Source organism: Pipistrellus kuhlii, unplaced genomic scaffold (genome assembly GCF_014108245.1).
Source record: "Pipistrellus kuhlii isolate mPipKuh1 unplaced genomic scaffold, mPipKuh1.p scaffold_m20_p_9, whole genome shotgun sequence".
Taxonomy (NCBI): domain Eukaryota; kingdom Metazoa; phylum Chordata; class Mammalia; order Chiroptera; family Vespertilionidae; genus Pipistrellus; species Pipistrellus kuhlii.
In genome coordinates, this window is record NW_023425595.1 from 17,507,389 (window position 1) to 17,530,791 (window position 23,403).

The 23,403-nt window shown below is 37.5% G+C and overlaps 1 protein-coding gene across 1 annotated transcript in view; it reads right to left on the reverse strand.

The window, feature by feature from the left end:
• Nucleotides 1–481: 481 nt before the first annotated feature.
• Nucleotides 482–23,403, reverse strand: part of LUZP2 (leucine zipper protein 2) — a 278,267-nt gene continuing 255,345 nt past the window's right edge. Inside the window, 5 exon segments of the mRNA XM_045577714.1 lie at nucleotides 482–733; nucleotides 735–794; nucleotides 2,463–2,540; nucleotides 15,559–15,651; nucleotides 20,349–20,513. Coding sequence (XP_045433670.1) covers nucleotides 500–733; nucleotides 735–794; nucleotides 2,463–2,540; nucleotides 15,559–15,651; nucleotides 20,349–20,513 — 630 coding nt within the window. The 3' untranslated portion in view covers nucleotides 482–499.

Sequence of the window (23,403 nt, forward strand, 5' to 3'; positions counted from 1 at the left end):
GCCAAAAAATCTAATCAGTTGTCAGAAATTTAGTTGTACATTTAGATATTTTATCTACATTATAACAAATACACTTAATAAATTCTCTTAACTGACTAAATCCCTACATTTCTTTGAATATGCCATCATGATCAAAAGTTGACCATTTTATTCTAGAATTGGATTAGCCATGGTTCTACATAATAAGAATAGCAATAAACACTCTCAAACAAATATTCATACTCCAATCTTAAAGAATGTGAATCCAATTAGCCTGTGGGGACCAAATTCTTTATGATGTGATTACAATTTGGATTCTAAGAATGCTGAGGATGCAAGACATTTTATGATCCTCCAGCAGATTTCACAGAAAGTACTAGATATTATATCACAGAAGTCATAAATACTCAAATGAATCATAAGAATTAACTTATATTGCATTTGAGTTCAAAAGAGACCAATTATATTGGGCAATTTACTGAGTACAATGACTATTTATAACTGAAGATATCTGTTTTAATTAGGCTTTTGCTTGAGGATCATAATTGGCCTGGAATCTTTTGGACAATTTGAATAATACTTCATAAAGTACATAAAATTGTGAAAAAGTTACATGATTTAAAAACTTAGTATTTTCATCAAGCCTATGGTCTAAAGAGGATATGAAGACAATAGCAAATGAATGTTTTAAACACAGTTTCTTGACAGCTACAGTATTTTTTTCTTCTTTAGTCATCCTTCCTTCAAAGCTGGTGAATTGTTTTTTCCTGTTTTTTTTCCACTTCACATTCAGTACAAGGAGGCATTTGTAAATTCTGTCAAACAGCACAAAAAGACAATTAGGAGAGGAAATATATATATATATATATATATATATATATATATATATATATATATATATTATATCTCAACCAATATCTGATAGAAAACTAAAACTAAACAAAAATAAAATAAATGGAAATATGTTACTATTGCTACTTCATTAAAGTTCATACTATATTGTCTACAAATGGAAAAATACTTTAAAATACTTTGAGAAGACTTTGGCCAAACCATTCAAATCTAACCCCAAATTTTGGCGGGCGGGGGGGGGGGGGGTGTGTCAAGTGAAATGAAACCTAAGAGTTGTTATATTTTTAGTCAAATATTGAACAGTAGAGATAGAAGTTCAGAAATAAGTTCCTGAGTTGTATCTGTTTTTTTTTTTTTTTTTCCTTTCTTTCAGTTTTTGTGGGATTAAATGTACTTATTCTATCTCCTCTCATCCCCAAATCTTTTTATTTGGCCTCTAAGACAGTGGTCGGCAAACTTTGGCTCGCGAGCCACCTGCAGCTCTTTGGCCCCTTGAGTGTGGTTCTTTCACAAAATACCATAGGCAAGCATGCACTTACAGTGCTGATTGAAACTTCCTGGCTCATGCATAGAAGTTGGTTTTCAGCTCTCAAAAAAAAAAAAAAAAAAAAAAAATTCAATCATTGTACTGTTGATATCTGGCTCTGTTGACTAATAAGTTTGCAGACCACTGCCCTAAGGAATAGATGCATGTTTTTTATTCTAAGTTTAGTTTTGTTTTGTTTCTTGGTTGGGGATGAGGGGAGGAAGGGTTACCACCTTCACCCTTATTCTTCTGAATACCTCAGATAATAAAACTAAAAGCTCAGTGGCAGGCATAGTGATCATGGAAAGGTACAGAAGCATTAGGTGAAGGAATATATTTGATTTGCCTATACAATATCCCTTCTTCAGTAAGAGCAAAAGAGAAAACTCACTGAAGCAAATGTATGTAATATAACATTATGGCCCAGTGAGTGTGGCTTAGTTAGTTGAGCATCAATCCATGCACCAGGAGGTCACTGGTTCCATTCTTAGTCAGGATACACGCCCAGAATTTAGGCTTGATCCCTAGGGTGGGTGGAGGGGAGGGGCAGGGGTCATACAGGAGTCAGCCAATTCCTGTTTCTCTCTCATTGTTCTCTCTCTCTCTCCTCTCTCTCTCTCTCTCTCTCTCTCTCTCTCTCTCTCTCTCTCTCTCTCTCTCTCTCTCTCTCTCTCATCTTCCCTCCCTCCCCCTTTCTCTTCTTCTCTCTGAAGTCAATAAAAAAATAGTTCTGCAAGGAGAATATTATGCTGTGGGGAAAAAAAAAAAACCAGTGAAAGACAAGTACCATATAATTTCACTTATATGTGGAATCTAATGAACAAATGAAAGTACCAAGCAAAATAGCGACAAGCTTATTGATAGGGAGCAGGCAGACAGTTGTGGTGCAGAAGTGAGGAAGTGGAAGTGGAAGGATTGAGAAAAAAAAAAGGGAGAGAGAACTCATGGACATGGACAACAAGATGGTGATTGCAGGGAGAAAATGTGGGTGTGGAACAGGGCATAGAGGGGATAAATGGTTATGGAAAAATTAAAATAAAATAATTCTAATTTAGAAATAAAAAGTGTTTTCTGACATAATAAAAACCAACCAACAAAAAAATACCTGTGAGACAGGCTCTGGTTTTGCACTGCCATCGCTTGGGGGATTTTCTTTATGCTTCATCAAGCATGTCCTGCCCTCCTGTAAAAGTTGCAATTGAAAACAGGTCATGAAATTAAATTACGTAAAGGAAGGGGTTAGAAAAATGCTCTTGAATTCCTCCCACTGAGACACTTCCTTCACTGATGCATGCTGAAACGGTAAGCTAAGAACAAAAGCATCACAAAATGAGTGGAATCCCAAGGAGAAGTTTTAAACATTCATCATGGGTTTGGAATCTCAGTGGGGCTTATAGTAGTCAGTTACTACAACAAAGTTAAATTCTAATGCAAAGTTCCTTCTTTGTAAAAAAAAAAAAAATGAAGAATTACAAGACAGCTACATTTGGATTGTGTCTAGCCTCTGAGATATCAATATGTCAGTGGTATGTATGCCTGCAGGAACATCAATATTTCAAGCCAGGAAGCAATGTAAACAATATGATCATCAATCTGTCTGGAATAAAATCTTCATAACCTTAAAAATATCATATTTCTTAAGTATAATATTCAATATTTATTAACCAAGACATCTAATCTTACTGATTAGCCTCAGTAGTTTTGAAGTAGCTGAATGGCTGGCAGTGTATTCTAATTGGGCATCCTTACCCTTTCAACCAACATCAAAAGTGAAGTTTTCCCTCCCTGCCTGTCTCCCTGCTTTTCTTCTCTTCCTTCTTGTTTCTCTTTCCTTCTTTATCTGCTTCTCTTCCATCATCTCCTCCTTCCTTCCTTTTTTTCTCCCTCTATATTTTGAGCACATCTTTAAAGTAACCATAAAAAATCATTTAGTGCTTTTTTTTGGGGGGGAGGGGTTGGGGGTGGGGAGAGAGGAAGGGAGGACAGTCTATGTTCCAAAATCCTTTTTCTTATGTAAAACAGATCCTGGGAGTTCAATAATTCATGGCCACTGGCTAGCTCTAACCTCAAACAAGTCAGTTTGTTTCCTTGGGGTTAAACAGAAGGCTACCTAAGCTGGTGAACTCTAAAATTCTGTAAATTCTTCAATTATATGATAACTAAAAAAGGTTGCATAGACGATTTAACCTACCTCAATTCAGATTTCAGAGAAAAGTTATTTTACATGCTCCCTATTATCACACTGTATTGCTCTCACTTGAATACACATATTATTGAATACTTTGCTTTTCTGTGCCTATGTGTATCGTAATAAACCATGACAAAACAGAGGGAATCTTTATCAGCCTTAATAGCAGTGAGTATCTGCCAGACAGTAATTGGCCAATGCATAATCTCTGAATAAATAATAAATGAATAAAATAACCATTGTCTATGAAAATATTACAATTCATAGCATTTTAATAAATGTCTACATTTTTTCATAAAATTAAATTTAGGTATATTTGATAGAGACTCCAAAATGATTACACACAGCCTACAGTGTTCTTAGCTAGTTTGGTTCAGTGGATAGAGCATCAGCCTGTGGATGGAAGGGTCCTGGGTTTGATTCCAGTCAAGGGAAGATACCTTGGTTAAAGGCTCCTCCCTGACCTGGGCTCTGGTTGGGGCTCCTACTGGTGGTAACTAATTTATATGTTTCTCTCATATTGATATTTCTTTTTAAAGAAATATATATTATTGATTTTTACATAGAAGAAGGGAGAGGGATAGAGAGTCAGAAACATTAATAAGAGAGAAACATCTATCAGCTGCCTCCTGCACACTCCCTACTGGGTATGTGCCCACAACCAAGGTACATGCCCTTGACTGGAATTGAACCTGGGACCCTTGAGTCCTCAGGCCAATGCTCTCTCCACTAAGCCAAACCCGTTAGGGCTTGATATTTCTTTCTGTCATTCCCTCTCTCTTCAATTCCCTCTAATGATCAATGGAAAAATATCCTCGGGTGAAGGTTAAATAAATAAATAAATAAATAAATAAATAAGCCCACAATATTTTGGAAAAGTATATTATAAATATAATAAGAGAAATCAGTAGTCAAATCCTTCACTACCTCATTCCTAAGAATTTTAGGCAAATTGTCTATACCACCTAAGAAATAAATTCAGTTCTTTTTATGTTGCATGGGTTTAAATTATACCTAGAATCTAAAATTACCCTGAAAAAATATAATTGCTAACATTTAAATTTTTAATAATTTATAATGTTTTAAAAAATAATATGCTTGGGTAATAACTTCACCCAAACTATGGGGCTTCCATTTTTAAGCAATACATCAGCAACTCAGATGTATAGTGAAAATTGAAATCCACTTCTTTATAATGCACAAATGCTTATAAATCCCTTAGAAGGTGATATGATATAACCATTTCCCAAATCTATTTGACCGAAAAAAAACTTTTTTTTTCCCTTGTGGAGCTTCAACTCAGGCCATTGTTATAAGAAAAATACAAAAGGATTTTCAGTGGAGTGTGTGCTTTCATTAATGCAAGTGTAGCTATTGGAGACAAGCCTTTGATCATCTGAACAATGAGAATATAAAATTTTCCACATTAAAGAAAATATTGTGGCTGGCAGACAGTTCAAATCTTTTTTGATACTTTGATGTTATAATGAACAGCACCTTTAAATTTATGTTTTCTGTGCCTCTTAGGCATTGTAGGAACTTCACAAAATGTGGTTCATAAAATTCTTAGTGTTTCTCAGAGTAGCAACAGATAAATAGCAACAGTTACAATGTGAGGCATCATGCTCTAATAGACACATTATCACCTTTATAGTCATTGATGAAGCAAACATTGACTTGGTGATAACATAAATGAGAAGTTTCATTGTAGAGTTTTCTCAGTCTTGTTGCAATATCACCCAGATTGCCAAAACTTCCAGAGAATTGGAGTTAAGGAAGGCAAGAAGAATTGCCAACATAGTATTATAAATGTAGTTTTACCAAATGATGAAAAGTGCTCTGCAGTAAAACTGACTTTGCTTCAAGTTTTAGTTCTGATGTTTATGCAGTAATGATCTTTGACTAAATAACTTGATCAGTTAGTTATTTCTGAGGATCAGGTCATTTCACTGTAAAATAGGGCTACTTCATAGGGTTATTTTGAGAATAAAATTTTAAAGCACTTAACATATTTACCATAAATATTCCCCCCTTCTTCTATTATTATTACCATTAATGATTAAAAGCTAACAGTTATATGAGTTCACAATGATATTAAAAATATAAAGTATGCTTACCAGAGGGAAAGGGGGAGGGGGCTGAGGAGGTAGCAGAGGGTAAAGGGGGATAGTGATGGAAGGAGAGTTGATTTATTGTGGTGAAAACGCAAAAATAAATGATGTATTAAATAATTAAAGAATTGTACACACACACACACACACACACACACACACACACACACTGCAGAATCAATAGTCATGCAATTTTTTTGCATATAAAGGAGGAAGAGTTGAAAGGGGGCAGGGGATGGATGATAAATGAGCTCTATAATCAATCTGACAAGCCAGTGACCAAAAGTAACCCGACCTGATCATAAGTTCCTAACTGGGCAGGTCATGGTGGGCATTCACATCTAGGGGCTATAACTTCTTTGGTAAAGAGTTTACATTTGCCTTAAGCAAGACTTGTCCAATTGTTCTTATGCATCTAGGTTAACAAACCCTTGTGGGTTTTCTTAATTTAATGTATTGGAATGACATTGGTTAATATTTTGTACTTGACTCTTTTTTAATGTCAGTTTTAAACATCACTGGCTATTCAAAACTGGCTAGTCATAAGGCAGCACTTGCTAGTGGAATGGATTTAGAGAATGCCAATCTAAACTCACTTTCTTTTATTTATAAAATGGAAATAATAATGCCTATGATCTAAATTTTGATATAAAATGAATGAGACAATGTAGGTATCTCAACTAGGTGAGTGGAATAAAGAATTAGCTCATACCCAGCTGGTATGGCTCAGTGGTTGAGGTCAAACTATGAACCAGGAGGTTACAGTACAATTCCAATCAGGGCATATGCTTGGGTTACAGGCTTGATCTTTAGTAGAGGGCATACAGGAGGTAACTGATCAATGTTTCTCATCATTTATGTTTCTGTCCCTCTTCCTTCCTCTATGAAATCAATAAAAATATATTAAAAACAAGAATTAGCCCATCTCAGATTAGAATTTCTTTTGCCCTTGATAGCTATATTTACTTGGGAAAGTTACTTCAGGTTACTGAGGTTATGATTTCTTATCTGTAAGGTAGGATACCTGAAAAGGCTGGGTTAGTTTCATATTTTGTAAAGTTTCTGTTGGAAGAGTTATTGGCTCCTAATGGTGTATCTTGCTTATATTAATTGCTCAGTTAAGTTTAATTTCTTTCCTTACTTTCCCATCTTCAACTTTTCCTTCTTTTAATCTATATTTATCTATTATGTCAATAAATATTTGCATCCAAATATAAACACTGATATTTAGTTACTTTAATTTTATAACCTTGGTGTCAACATATTGCCTGCCTCTAGTCATTAGAGAATCTTGACATTGCCAAAGGATTTATTGCTGTTGCTTTTTTCTCTCCCACTTCTGTGGTTCCTTTCTCATCCTTTTCTGTTTATGATTTGGGGAAAAAAAAGTCTCATTAACTAACTACTCATCCTTCTTTAGTAACCTTAGCCTTGGAGGATATCCTTTATCCTTCTAGTTTGTTTTTCCTTTTCAAGGCAGACTCAGATCAGTCCATCTGATTTAACTTAGGATTCAGATGCTTTAGAACACTGGTCTGCAAACTGTGGATCAGGAGCCACATGCGGCTCTTTGGCCCCTTGAGTTTTTAGCAAAGGCCATCTTAGGAGTACCCTAACTAAGTTAACAACAATGTACACTCCTATATAGTTTAAGTTTAAAAAATTTGGCTCTCAAAAGAAATTTCAATTGTTGCACTGTTGATATTTGGCTCTGTTGACTAATGAGTTTGCCAACCACTGCTTTAGAAGATTTTTCATTATGATATATGCATATCTTTGCCTTCAGTGGTGGGTATCCTGATTTTTAGAAATTATAAAAATAAAGTTACATATTTGGAATGATCTTTTCATAAGGGCGCTGTTGATGATTTAGCTAAACTACCCCATAATATTGCTGCCTCTACATCTCTTTGGTGTTGCTGAGGGATCTTCTCGGGCTCCTGGAACTGACACCAGCCCCTCCTGGAATTCATGCTTTAAGTAACAGCTTGCAGAGTCACAAGAAAGCATTAAATTCCTGAAATGACCTCCCCTGAACCCCTATTGATAAGGTATCTCCTGCCACACATATCCTTTCCATTGTGAACTCTTTATATAAATCCCTCATGGAGTTCATGAGCTTTTGCTCTTTTAGATTGAATTGACAAATTTGGCATGACCAGAACCCCAAAGCTTTCTACTAACACTTATTGGACCAAAAGGTAATAAAGGCATATGTCCCAGGTCCTGCTGCTTGCTCCCTGTCTGCCCTGAGCCTCATCACACTATGTGCCCAGGAAGATATGCCTGGGCCACTTCCAGGATCTGTGAGTAATAGACTGCTGTTTCACTTTCCCTTGTCTTATGATCTTTTTTGAACATTGACTCAACAAAGGACACCCAGAAGTCTACTGAAAACATGTCAATGTATCTGGTCTGCGGCTCAGTGGTTGAGCATCAACCTATGAACCATGGTTTGATTCCTGGTGGGAGCACATGCTCAGGTTGCTGGCAGGATTCTCATTAGGAGGTGTGTGGGAGGCAGCCAATCAATGATTCTCTTTCCTCATTGATGTCTCTATCTCTCCCTCCCACTTCCTCTCTGAAATCAATACAAATATCTATTTTTCGAAAAACATGTTATTATAACAAAAATCATTATAACTGAATTAACAATCATTGGAAACCCTACAAAAGGAGAATAGCTGCCTTTGCATTTTGTTTATTTTTAAATTGGACTCTATTTCTTCTCTTAGAAATAAAGAATAATACTATAAAAATTAAAGCAGAAAGGATAACATCAGAGATTCTTTTAAAATCCTCCTTGAGATGATATCTTTGATTCTGCTGATTTCTTTGTATTTATTGGCATTAAACACTTGGTTCTACTGCACAAGAGAAATTATTTATATCTATTATTACCTTTCTCTAAAACATTTAAAAAACCCTCAAAATTATTAATGCAAATGCATAACTGGGGAACCAATTGAATATTCTACCAACAAGAAGAAAAAAAAAAAAATTCTATTAACAAAAAAATCTCTGATGGGTAAAAGGGCCAGCTCATTCTGCATATTTAGCTAAGATAGTGTTTAAGAAGGTGGTCTAGATCCACATTTTTGCAAGTATCTGACCAGTTTTCCCAACACCATTTATTGAGTGATCTGTTTTTACCCCACAGTATATTTTTGCCTTTTTTAATTAAATATTAATAGTCTGTGTCCTCAAATTTCTTGTTATCTAGTACAAAATGAGAACCTTATATAATAATGTGCAAGATGGAATGTGATACAGATAAAATACATGTATAAACCAAGCTTGATGGGGACCCAAAGTATAATAGAAAGCAATTATGTGTCTTATAGTGTAAGACTGGATTGGGGAGTGTCAAATAAATTTGACCAGATGAAGCTTTGTATTTTCATATCTATGTTAAGCCAATATCTTTATAATAAACTAGAGGCCCAGTTGGGGAAGGGGGGGGCGGATGGACAGGTCTCTCAGCCCAGCCTGCACCCTCTCCAATCTGAGACATACCTCTCACAATCCAGGATTGCTAGCTCCCAACTGCTCACCTGCCTGCCTTCTTGATTGCCCCCACCCACTTCTGCCTGGCAGCCTGATCACCCCCTAACCACTCCCCTGCCAGCCTGATTAATGCCCAATTGCTCCCCTGACAGCCTAATTCCCCCATTTGCTCCTCCCCTACAGGCCTGGCCACTCCTTACCCTCCCCTGCAGAGCTGGTCCCCCGCAACTGCCCTCCCCTGGAGGCCTGGTCCCCCCCAACTGCTCATCCCTGCAAGTCTGGGTCCTTCCCAACAACCCTTCCCTACAGGCCTGGTTGTCCCAAACTTCCCTCCTCTGCACACCTGGACACCTCAAACTGCCCTCCCCTGTAGGCTTGATACTCCCCAACTGCCCTCCCCTGCTGGCCTGGTTGCCCACAACTGCCCTCTCTTGCAGGACTGGTCCCTCCCAACTGCTCTCTCCTGCTGGCCATCTTGTGGTGGCCATCTTGTGTCCACATGGAGGCAGCCATCTTTGACCACAGGGGGGAAGCCATCTTGTGTGTTGGAGTGATGGTCATTTTGCATATTACTCTTTTATTAGATAGGATAGAAGCCTGGTGCACGGGGGGGGGGGGGGGGGGGGGGAGCCAGCTGGTTTTCCCTGAAGGGTGTCCCAGATCAGGGTAGGGACTCCCTTAGGGCATGAGGTAGCCTGGGTAAGGGGCCTATGATGGTTTGTAGGCTGGCCACACCCCCTGGTGACCCAAGCAGAGGTCCTGGTATCTGGAATTTATTTATCTTCTATAATTGAAACTTTGTAGCCTTGGGTGGAGGCCTGGGCCTGGCAGAATATGCAGAAAGCTTGGCCTCCTCCATTTCTGGGGAAACCAGGCCTCCTGCTCTCAGCGTGGCTGCAGCCATCATGGTTGGGTTAATTTGCATACTGTCTCCTGATTGGCTGGTGGGTGTGGCTTGTGGGTATAGTGGAGTGGTGGTTAATTTGCATATTATCATTTTATTAGATAGGATATTGGCATGCTTAGTGGGCTATTTTCATTTACCAAACTAATAAACATTATTCTTGTGGTTTCTATATTATTTCTGGTAAGAAATTACAATTAACATCACATTTTTGCATGCTTCCAATTAATGTGTCATAGGAGAGTACACATGGAAATTTATAAAAGCGATTTATATCTAACTGTTCTAAGGATCTTAGGGAACTATCTACCATCCCTACATTATCTGAAAGAATGCCTACTTCTTAAAAATTACCACAGTAGCACAATGAAAAATGTCTTGTATGAAGCCTGTCTGATGGAATATAGCCCAGAATGACAATGGTAGGTGGTGCTCTCAGTCCAATTACATCAAGGCATGCATTGCCTAGAAAATTTTGTTAACCAAGCTTCTGCCAACAACTCATTAGGGCCATCAAATGTCATAAAATGAATATTGGATATAAGCAAACTAGGGTTTCTTAAATCTGACAAAAATATTTTAATATGACAATATGACAAACTGACATAATTTTCTCTTTCCAGTTTTGGATTTATTTTCTGTACATTTCATTTTCTTCTCTCATTGCTTTAGAATATATATTTATATATTCTTTTTTTTTCCTGTTGAATAAACTCCTTTGGGTCAGGGACTTGCAAGCAGGGATAAGAGCAAGAATCTTACCAAATGCTCACAGTGCTAAATATAAGCCATTGTTGCTTTCTATTTTCTTTAAACATTGTGAAAAATTGTTTGCTGCCTACAGCAGTCATAAATTCATTTACATTGAGTAGTAAGTCTTAGTCTCTATATGAAAATTAAAATGCTCAGTGTCTTTAATTCTTGATATGCTATTAAACAAGATGAGGTACATTTACAAATTACAAACAGATACATCCTTGGCTTTCTCCATGTGACTCCAATATTATCATTTAAGCAAAACTGCTTTCAAAGTAATTTAAACATGACCCAAACTGATAGTCCAATATCAGATTTCCCTCGGTGCCCCCCCCCCCCCCACCAAAAGGGGGTGGGTAAATAAGGCATCTGGAGATCATTTTCTTAAGGGATCTTGTCTGGCTTGCATTGGGCAAGAAGTAGAATGAACCAACAAAGATACCTAAGACTCTGCATGGTCTCTATTCCTGTTTGGGACCTTAACCATAGAAGATATTGAGACCTTAAACATAAAAATTGCAGAGCAGCTTTCTTAGAATGAACAAACCAGGACATTAACAAGCATATAATTCAATACCTTATATTTAATATCTATTATAGTTATGTTATACATAATATATAAATTTTTAAGAATGCCTACTTCTTAAAAATTACCACAGTAACACAATGAAAAATGTCTTGTATGAAGCCTGTCTGATGGAATATAGCCCAGAATGACAATGGTAGGTGGTGCTCTCAGTCCAATTACATCAGGGCATGCATATATATATGTAATTATATATTGTATCTATAATTTATAAATACAAGTATATATTACATATATAATCTATATATAGAAAAGCTTAAGGGACTGTTTGACTGTTCAACCATTCAACCGGTAGCTATGCTGTGGACTGACCATCAGGGCTCAGATGCTCAATGCACAGACATGGAAACTTGGAACAGACTGATGGATTTCAGAGGAAAAGGGGTCGGGGGAGGGCAGGAAAAGATTCAAAAGATCTTATTTATATGCATACCAAAGACTCAGTGCATAGATTCATACAGGCCTAGCCTGCAGGGAATGGGCCGAAACCATGCACCGGGCCTCTAGTTATATATAATCATCATGATAAACCTATAAGAAATCAACCTCAAAGTTTTTCAAAATGGAACAGAAATAAAGCAAAATAGAAGTAGCAGAAAAGTCATTATTAAACTAGAAGGCCCTAAGCACAAATTTATGCCTCCGTGTGGCTGGTGATCAGGGCCTATCAGGGCCATCTTGCCGGATCCTGATCAGGGCTGGCTGGCTGGGGGGAGGGACCACAGGAGGTTGGCTGGCTGCTGGAGGTTGGCTGTGGAAGTACACTGACTACTGGGGGCAGCTCCTGTGTGTATATCATAGCAACCAGTTGACTGGTTATAATGGCCACTTAAGCTTTTATATAGACAAGATACTATATTTTCCGCCATATAAGGCGACCCCCTAATTTTACAGTTAAAACATAGGTTTAGGCCTATATTTGCTGTATAAGACTACCCCCCACTCCAAAGAAAAGACTTACTTTGCAGTCAAGATTTGCAGGTAATTTTTGTGCAATTTTGGTCTTTTGCCCCCGATTTTCGGTTGACTTTTTTTCATTTCAAACGTCGTCTTATACACCGGAAAATACAGTATTAAAGGGTTTATGTCTTATCTAAACAAATGCTTTTCAAATCTTGGCTCACAGACCACCTGCCTGAGAGTCACTGGGATTAAGAATAGGGTTGCCGGATTTCTATTTAAAATAAAGTTACACTTAGTCCTCCTATTCATTTACAATTCCCTGAGAAATTGCTAAGAACCTTGATTTTTAAACATTTTCCAGATGATTTTTATGATCATTTACATGTAAAAGTAAAATGTTAATGAAATAAGCCTTCACATTACAATAATCTGGAAAAATTAAAAAAGAAATAGAATTAATATCTAGACCCACATAGCAAGATGTGAATTTTTCTGATGTTGGTCCCAGGCATCAGCATTGTATCAGAGCTCTCTGGATGATGCATTACTGTAAGGAAAGGATTAGGAACTACAGGTCTAGAATTTGAAAATTGATGTTCACACCAGTCTCACTAATTCCTACTGCTTATACCTGGATTATTTTACTCACTTATGTTACTCTCTTGTCCTTGAAATTTATTTGAATCTACAGCCTATGAATACTGAACACTCTGTGCATTAGAAAGTGTAATTTCTTGGAAGTAGAGACTCCAAAGATTAAAATTTAGACAATATCCTTTGTGTCAGTGCAGGTGGAGGCAGTTCTTTGAAGGAACCCACATCAAGGTAATAGTGGTTTATGGGACTTATTTCTAGGACAGGAATTATCAGTGATAAGGAAGGACAACAAAAAGTAGAAGGAGTGGAACAAACAAAACACATTTTTTTTATTCTGAGCAGACCTTACTCTTGATAGGAAAAGTAGACCAGAATATAGTTATTGGAAACCTTAGTGTTTAAACACACAGAACTGCCCAGCTGGCATGGTTCAATGATTCAGCTTACACCTATAAACCAGGGGGTTATGGTTTAATTCCTGGTCAGGGCACATGCCCTGGTTGTGGGTTTAACCCCAGTGTAGGGTATGCATGAGGCAGCCAATCAATGATTCTCTCTCATCATTGACATTTCTATCTCTCCCTCCATCTCCCTTCCTCTCTGAAATCAATAAAAATATATATTTAAAAAGCAAATAAATAAATAAAAATAAACAGAACTTTTTAAGCTTGCCTCCAATGGAAATATGCTTGGTAATCTTAATGAAGCCACAATCTTTGTTCTTAAAGGTGCTTTGGCCACCACATTACAATAATGATTTGCTCAAGGTACACATTCATCAGTACAGAGGAAGGAATAAGGTAACTGAATTCCTCCTAACACAAAGGCTCAGAGCAGGATACCTTTTAGGATCAATTCTGAGCATTAACTATAAGAGTGCAGACAGAAGATCAAGAATATTATTTAAAAATTGAGATATAATTGACATATAAATTGTGTTAGTTTTAAACATAAACTGTAATGATTTGATTTGTACATATTGCAAAATTTTTTTGATAATTTTAGAAAATATATCAAGAAATAAAATATCCTTAATATTAAATGATGCTTTTACCACTTAATTGAACAGAAACATTAACTGTATACCTAATTCACATCAAACTCCTTAGTTTAGAAATCCAGGGTCCCTCACACTTAAGTCCCAAGTTATCTCTTTAGACACATATTCCACCATTTTTTACACCCAATTTTCTAGCTATTTTATTCTTTGTATATTTGCTCACACTGTTTGTTTTCTTCTTTCTTGAAAGACAATTATAGTGAATTTTATTTCTGCTATTCATTAACATTATTGTCTTCTAAAATGTATGGCAATCCTACATGTTTAAATATATTAAAACTAGAGGCCTAGTGCATGAAATTCATGCATGGGGGTGTCCCTCAGACCACCCTGCACCCTCTTTAATCCATAAGACATTAGGAGATGTCTTATGGGCAATTTAGACCTACTTCCTGTGATTCTCTGCTCTCTGCAGAGCCTGGCTACTTCGATGCCACCAGAATGACGAAGCTACCATGCTCCACTGTCCTCTCTCAGTCTGTGGGCACTGGGGGCTTTGCCATCCACTGTGGCTACGTGAATGGAGCCGCCATGCCCTGCTGTCCACTCTCTGTGTATCCAGCGGATACAAGTTTCATGTTTCTTCTTATCATGTGATTGCTAAGAATCTCTCTTCCTCTGATGCAATCTCCTTTTACTTCTAGGTTTATTCCCTCAAGAGGATCCAGCCATGCCACTCATTTGCTGCCCCTCCCACCCCCAGCGGGGCTGACAGGACCGGAGACTCCAATGGGGCTGAGGGTACTGGGCATCATCATCTTGTGGGTATGGGCACCACCACCTTTGTGACAGAGTGATGGTTAATTTGCATATTACCTTTTTATTAGATAGGAAGGCAAATTGTTGAAACAATTATATTTCTAAGTCATTGGAAACCAATAGAAGAAAAACAGATTGACCCTGTGAACCTATGTTTCTATTTTGACTATTTTCATTTGTTATAGCATGATTTCTTTTCAATCATAAATGGTTTTAATAGATACTTTGCATTTTGTTACTACCTAGATTGAAGCCTAACTTGGAACCTATTCAATACAATCGTTGTTATTTTCCGTTTCTCAAATCCAGACATAATAAATCTATAATTATGACAAAGTTCCAGAAAGAAAATTTCATTACACTTTTTATAATTAAAAAAAATCCACAGGATACAAGTTCCATGTTTCTTCTTATCATGTGATTGCTAAGAATCTCTCTTCCTCTGATGCAATCTCCTTTTATTTCTAGGTTTATTTGCTTTATGAGGAAAATATTATAAAATCACATCCTTGGGATTCTGTTTGTTTCTTTTGGTTTTTAATATTTTAAAAGGCTATGTCATATGGTCGTAGAAATAAATAGCCTGCTGAGTGTGTGGCTATCCTCCTTATATCAGAGAACTCAAGTTCACATACTCCTAAGAGTCTGGTTATACTTTCTGACTGATATCCAAAGAACATCTGATTTTTAAAATGTTAAAGTACAATGTTTAGATGGTAGATAGTATATATAAATAAACATGTCATGATGATATGAACTAGGATTGTTAAAAGGCTTATGATCCTGCTTTCATGTTGAATACTATTGAAATTATTTTAAGATAATCTTACATTTTCAGAATTGCACTCAGGGGAATTCAAATTTTCTTCCTTTGTTATAACAACTTGAGATTTCTCACTGCTTCCAGGAGTGCTTTGTTCAGGCTTCAGAAAGAGAGAACATGAAAAGAGACACAGAGAGAAATAGGTTCAACAAATAGATTCATATGACATGGTAAAATATAATACAATGGCAATAGCACACTTAAAGAAAAATAACAGCATGGGAATTTATATATAACTAGAGGCCCAGTGCACAAAATTTGTTCATGGGTGTGTGTCCCTCAGCTCATCCTGCACCCTCTCCAATCTGGGACCCCTCGAGGAATGTCTGATAGGATCGGGCCTAAACACCAGTCGGACATCCCTTTCACAATCCAGGACTGCTTGTTCCCAACTGCTCACTTGCCTGCCTTCCTGATTGCCCCTAACCACTTCTACCTGCCAGCCTAATCACCCCCTAACCACTCCCATGCCAGCCTGATTGATTGATTCCTAACTGTTCCTCTGCCAACCTGTTTGCCCCTAACTGCCCTCTCCTGCAGACCTGGTCACCCCTAACTGCCCTCCCCTGCAGGATTGGGTCCCCACCAACTACTTTCCTTGCAGGTCTGGTCGCCCACAACTTTCCTCCTCTGCCAGTCTGGTCACCCCTAACTTCCCTCCCCTGCAGGCCTTGGTGCCTCCCAACTGCCCTCCCCTGCTGGCCATCTTGTGGCAGCCATCATGTGTCCACACGGAGGCAGCCATCTTTGACCACAGGGGAGCAGTCATCTTATGTGTTGGAGTGATGTCAATTTGCCCATTACTCTTTTATTAGATAGGATAGAGGCCTGCTGCATGGGTGAAGGCTGGCTGGTTTGCTCTGAAGGGTATCCCAAATCAGGGTGGGGGTTTCCTTGAGGCATGGGGTGGCCTGGGCAAAGGGCCTGTGATTGTTTGCAGGCTGGGCATGCCCCCCAGAGACCCAAGCAGAGGCCATGGTATCTGTAATTTATTTATCTTCTATAATTGAAACTTCGTAACCTTGAGTGGAGGCCTAGGCATAGCAGTGTGCAGAAAGCTTGACTTCCTCCATTGCCAGGTAAACCAAGCCTCCTGCTCTCAGCATGGCTGCAGCCATCTTTATTGGGTTAATCAGTATACTTGCTCCTGATTGGCTGGTGGGCATTGCTTGTGGGTATAGTGGAATGATGGTTAATTTGCATATTATATAATAATATGATATATTAGAAACTTTAAAATTTGGACTTTATAACTTCTTAGCTTAAAAATGAAATAAAATAATGTCTATTTTGTATTAATAATGTGCAATGGGATTATTTTAAGGATCCTAGCTCATAAATAAATAAATAAAATTGTGTACTTTCTTTTCACTTTAACTTCCTTTATATCTCAGAAATAGTAAGTACATACCTTATTTTATCAGGAAGAAAGAAAATGTTTTGTAATAGCCACTGTAATTTGCATAGAGGACTATGTTGACTGCCAAGCTTTACTAATTAATTGCTGTTTTTAATTCTGGATATCCAAAATATTATTCTATAATACATCTTTTTATGAACACTAAATTAAAAAGTAAAGTAAAATGAAAAGGCCATTTCACAACTTCTGGCCAGAGAAGGGTTATACCATAACTAATAAATATAAATATTCTTATTGCCTTGTGTAAGATTATCTACTCAGATTAATGTTTCTTGGTTATAGCTGATTAGAATATACTGCTTTTCCCATTAATCTATGAGGGTGCTATTGGAAGACAGACAAAAACTTGAGTGCTAAATTGCTTGATTCTGAATCTTTGATCTCAATGGATCACAGGGGATCTGGAAACGAGGATTCAAACTATTAGGGACCTAGGAAGACAAAGACTAGGATATGTTCTAGTCAGAGTACTCAAACCCATTTAAGTTTTCTTTGTGCTACACTATACACAGCACTGGCCTGTTTTTCCACAGGCAGTTTTATTCCTAAGCCCAGTGGCACTCTTACAAAAATAACAATTTTCTAAATATAAACATCAAAGATACTTAATAAAACTAGTAGAATATTAAATGTAAAACAATTACTGAAGCTAGTATATTAGAGAAACAAAGGAAAACAGGTCCTATATTATTGTAATTCACCCAAATGCTGGGCTTTATGTATAATCCTATATAACAAAAGGGTAATATGCAAATTGACCTTAATGGCAGAATGACCAGAACGACTGCTGGACCAGTCACTATGAGGCTACTGACCACCTCTTGGTCCTTTTCCCTGGCCAGTAGGCTATGATCACCTGATGGGCACCCACAGTGGGGGCGGGGCTGGCTAACAGGTGGAAACAGCTGATTCCTCAGTCACTTCTCCTGGCTGTCAGGCACCAATCACCAGATGGCGAAGGGAGAATTGGGGGTGGGTGACAGCGGCAGGGGTGGGACTGGCAGCTGGGGAAGATGTTCCTGATCTTAAGCCAGGCCTAAGCACTGTACCCACTCACAAATTTTGTGCACCCAGCCTCTAGTAATAAATAAAAATAGCAAATATAATTCCTCTTTCCTTTCACTTAAAGAAGTTTAATTCAGTTGTATGAGGTACAGAAGGCATCCTCTCTTACTCCCTCTTTCTCTCTTATTCTTATTTAATACCTCTATCTTCTGATCTCCACCCTGAGCCTTCCCTAGGAAAAAGAAAACAATTAACCAGGGAAACAAAATGTCTTCAAATAAGCCAGTTCTCTGTGTCACATGCCTTTGATAAATACAAAGGAAGTTGAGGAAGGTGTAATTTTTGTCTTCATAGAATTACATAATCTGATGGTTATTCACATAAATAGTTATAAGATAAAGTAGATTAATTAAAAGGCACAAACAGAATTGTAAATATTTTGAAAGTCCAAATGTCAAATCCATTTGTGGTAATGAGAAAAGGCTTGATGGAAAGGGTAATTTTTAAAATGGGCCTCTGGATGATTAAGGCAAAAGTGAGGAGAGAACATTCAAGGTGATGGAAACACTGCCAGAATATATATTTAGGAATAAAGGTCATTTGTTGGCCTTTTGGCTTAGAGGGCAGCAGTAGAGTAATTATGAGAAAAATGCTACAAAGTAGGGAGGATAATCCCAATTTTAAGCTACAAAGTTTGTAATGATAGCTTTTTTATTTTAAAATTATTCCAAAAAAATATTATTTTTATTTTTTTAAAATGAAGCTATTTCTCCCTTCTTAGAGTTTTATGAGGAGCATTTAATTTCATATGAGTGTAGGACAACTCAATAAATGTCAACTAGTATTGATATCATTGCTATTTGCACTAAAACTGCCTATGACAAATAAGCATCAGTTTCCTAATAAAAAGAACTAATATAATTTTAGAGTAGTTAGTGTTATAAATGGTTATAGTAGGTGACCATATCTGTATGAGCATATAAATATGACAAAGAAGTCACACTACCTATACATGTTTAAAATATTAGTTTAATATCAAAGCATTAACAAATACAATACCTAAAACTGAAAAGAAAATAAACAAACTAGGAAATCAGGCATGGTCTTATTAAATGTATTTTCTCAACATTTTAAAGTTGAAAATTAAAACATTTAATCTATTTTGTGCTAATAAAATATTAAGCATATAGAGAAGCTAGAGGAGGTCCACTTTTTATGTGGCTCAAAAACAAGCTTAAGGAGACCAAGGTTATGCTTCTGGCTGTTTCAGTAGTGGCGTAATGCAATCTGGTACCTTCCTGGGTCATTGCCGGGGCTTTAGCAGCATCATCAGGAAGGATGCGGTGGAAGTGAGGACTCATGTTTCAGCCTTCCCTGTTCTAAAGAATGGGCTCTATATGGGGGGAGGAAGGAAGGATAATGTATACAATGTCTGATGGGTGTGGCAAGTTTAGGCATGGATGGGCAATTGCATGGGGAGGTTGGAAAGAAGGAGTTTACTTCCATCCGATGAAGCTATCATATTCAGGCCAGGGACTTATGGGGATATAGGGAATAGGAGGATATTTTCTTTTCCTAAGTAAGGGCTATGGGAAAATATCAATCAGGATTTCTTAAGTGCTCAGCAAAGCAGATTGGCATTCACGGAAGGATCCTAATAACAACGTTCGTAGCAAATTGAATTCCTAATCTATGAAAATAAGGTATGTGTGGGTTTTACAATTGGTCAACTTTATAGCAACAAGTTCAGAAATGCTGCCTCTTGTGTCTTTACATAAACATCCAGAGAACCTCTCTGTTTGCTACCCATATTCTTTTACAGCAAGAAAGCACAGGTGGTGGGGAGGGTTCTCCAACATACGACTTAACTCTGTCAGGAATGCTTCCCAAAGGATTCACATGCCATGGCGAATTTATCCACAGAGAATAAGCAGTGGAAAAAATGAAAGGTTCTAGGTAGCGTTAATCTCAAAATGCATTTTATCACTTGCAAATTTAGATTTGCTTGAAAATATATAAATTTACTAGCCTTCTTTTAAATTTATTTTTAATTTATTGAATCTCATTGGAAAAAAAAAAAAAAGAAGCCAGCTGGCTAACCAAGATATTAAAGAAGATTTACCTGCAGAAAATGGAGAAACCAAAAAACTAGGTGAGTCCAGCCTGTAATGTAGCAGGCCAGAAAGAAGCTGAGTTTGATTATTATCATTTACCATGTCTTATCCATGGTCCTTCTCTCCCCTCTTCAGTTAATCTCTTCCAGCCTCCCCTCACCCTCCAGGCACTCATTACCCCATTGTCTGTGCCATGATTTATGCAGATATGCATACAAGTTCATTGGTTTTACATTCCAAAGCACAAATAAAGTGTACCTTGCTTTTTGTCTTTGCATCTAGAATCTTTACATCGATGGGACTGGGTGGAATTGACATCTGAGTTGGATCTGACCTGATTAGACTCAAAGGGGGTGGTTGGTCACGAAAAACAGATGACAGGCAGAGTTGTACAGTCTGTTTCAGTGCTTTCAGTTGTGACTCCTAAAAAAGAGAGAGAGAGAGAGAGAGAGAGAGAGAGAGAGAGAGAGAGAGAGAGAGATCACAAATTTTACATGATAACCAGAAGTACATGATACCCTGTTTTATACATACTGAGTCTGTTTGTTTTTAGGAGTGAGTGTGTTTTATGATATATTTTGAGCACTGAAATTCAGAGACATATCTTCTTCTTTTTTTTTTTTTTTTTTTTTTTTCCTTTGAACTGGCATGATTTCAATCATGGTAGTTTGCTGAATATGTTTGTTGAATAAAATACACTCTGGGGCATTCTGAAGTAGAAAATGCTCTTATAAACCTGCTTTCTTTCTAGTAGGACCAGCCACCTTTATTACAAATCCTTCCCCTGGCAATATAGGCCTCTGTGTTTCTCAGATTAGCCTGTATTAGCAACTCAATTTCCTCACGTGTTGGGAAAAATGAATTTGTTTCCAATAAGATCTTTATTTCCCTTGGGCCTTGTCCAGAAGTAGAAGTTAATTTTCTTTGACGGTAAATAATATTAATACTTTCTGATATTAGCATAGGATATCACAATCCTCAAAGCACTTTCAACTTTCACATGCAAAAAATAATTTTATGCTTTCAAACATCTGTGAAACTGGCACTATGAATTATGATTTTACTGTGAAGAAACGAAATTTCAAAGTGTTCAGGCTGGTTTATTTTCGGTTTATATCACCAGGCAGACTGAACTTACAGAGGCCATCATCTCTACTTCACATTGAATCCTCAGGACCCACTTCTGAAAATATTTTTACATACATATAAGTTTTAAAAAAATAATATAAAGCTGAGTACAAGCAACGGAGATCCTCAGGTGCCAAAATGATGAGAGACATCCAACTGTTGGGAAATCTTTTGGTAACTGAAGGGTACTTTGGGGTGTGGATACAGACCCTAATAAGACAATGTCACAGAAACATCAATTTCAAGACATGAGATATGGCCTTCAGGCCAAGAGAGGTGAAGAGAGAGATTAGGAACTGAGGCTGAGACTCCAGGACAAGCTGGCACACATGGAGATTAGCCTTTCAGTGCCTTCATAGATCAGTGAAGCAGCACAGTTTGTTTTCTCTGCCTGTCAAAGCCGTTTATGCCCAACAAAACTATTGCCTTTCATATACTATGCCAGAAACACTTTCACAGAGCACCCTCCCCTATTTCTTGTCTCCCATAAAGCCTTCGTGAACAATTTCTTAAAAACAGTGGCTATGATTTAGATCCTTCCCAATGCCTACCTCTGTGCTTTCTACTCATATGTGATATATGATAATATTTATCTTTAAGTAGTGAGTGCCAATTGCTGGAATGGCAGTTTAAGAAATCTCTCTCTTTGGTCACAGCAAGAGATTTTGAAAAAGAAGCAATAAGAGCAACAACGGGAAAGAAATAAGACATAGAACAGACATGCATTTTCTTCTCATTACTCTTTCCCTATGAATTTGTCTAAGACAAAATGAGAATCTGATAAGAACTAGGATGGAGAAGCATTGTTAAGTGGACAGGTGGGGGCTAAGCTGAATGATGACCTTATACTCAAAGTGGCCCCTTTTAAGTGCTAGTCTGAGTTTCTAGATTGTTGCCCTTCCCTCATCCCATTGATTTCTATAATTGATCCCGTTGTTTCCTTCATATAATTGATCTCTAATTTCTCATTTTTAATTTATATGTATAAACACACATATAGAAGTTGTCTATTTTGTTCAGAACTGTTGTTGCACATCATAACACAATCCTGGACATATTAAAGGGACTCAACAAAAAGTTTTTTGTGTGTGAGTGTGTGTGTGTGTTTTTTTAATAAATGACTTAAAAACTTAGGTGAAAACATTCTTTTTGTATGTTAGGAAAGCAAATTAACAAATTATATCAATAAAAATAAATGTAATAGTTCAGCTTTCTTCTCCTATTATTTGTTATAATCCAGGCTGACCCTTCCCTTCTCTCACTACAGAATAGGAGATCAATGTATTGGGTGTTGTGTCAGGAGTGAGATATCCCAGGTGACACTGAACCATTTAACTATGTTCTCTGTGTTGCATCTTTTAGTGGGACCATAGAAACAGTGCTAATGTGACAGGGTCAGGCAAACCTTGGCTAGGACTCAAAGCTAATGTGACTTTGAAATGTAGAGATTTAATGTTTAAATGATGCAGAAAGTAACGGCGGTTACTATATTCACTGTGCTCACATCTTGGCTCCTCTAAAGCCATTCTACATCTCAGCTTTGGATTTGTAACAGGCTTAAGGTATATCCAATATAATAAAAGGCTAATGATCGAATGGCTCTATGACACACACTGACCACAAGGGGGCTCAACACAGGAGCTTTCCCCTAGTGGGAAGAAAGCCCTGAGCCGGGTTCTCAGCTGGGGAGCACAGCACTGGTGGCAGGAGCCTCTCCCACCTCCACAGCAGCACTAAGGATGTCCAACTGCCAGCTTAGACCCACACCAATAGGACATCCTCTGAGGGCTTCCAGACTGGGAGAGGGTGCAGGCCTGGCTGAGGCACTCCCCCACCCCAAGTGCACAAATTTTGTGCACTGGGCCCCTAGTGTTTTCATAATAGAAAAAATCCAGAGTGGTGGCTGAAATTAGATACTGAAAATAAACAACAAATAATATTAAGTTAATATTTTTAAACATCAATTTTCAATAAACATTGTTTAGGCAAGACAAATTTTCTGGGGAAGGGTCTTATATGCCCATTTTTAATTGTCCAAACTTTGATGCAATCATCTTGTTTGTTTCCATAGCTCTCCTGAAATTGCCATGATCATCACAGATAATAGAAACATCATCACACGGATGTAAACTCTAACTCCTCAACTTCCATAGCCACAGTAGTAAGATATCTTTTATGTTTCAAC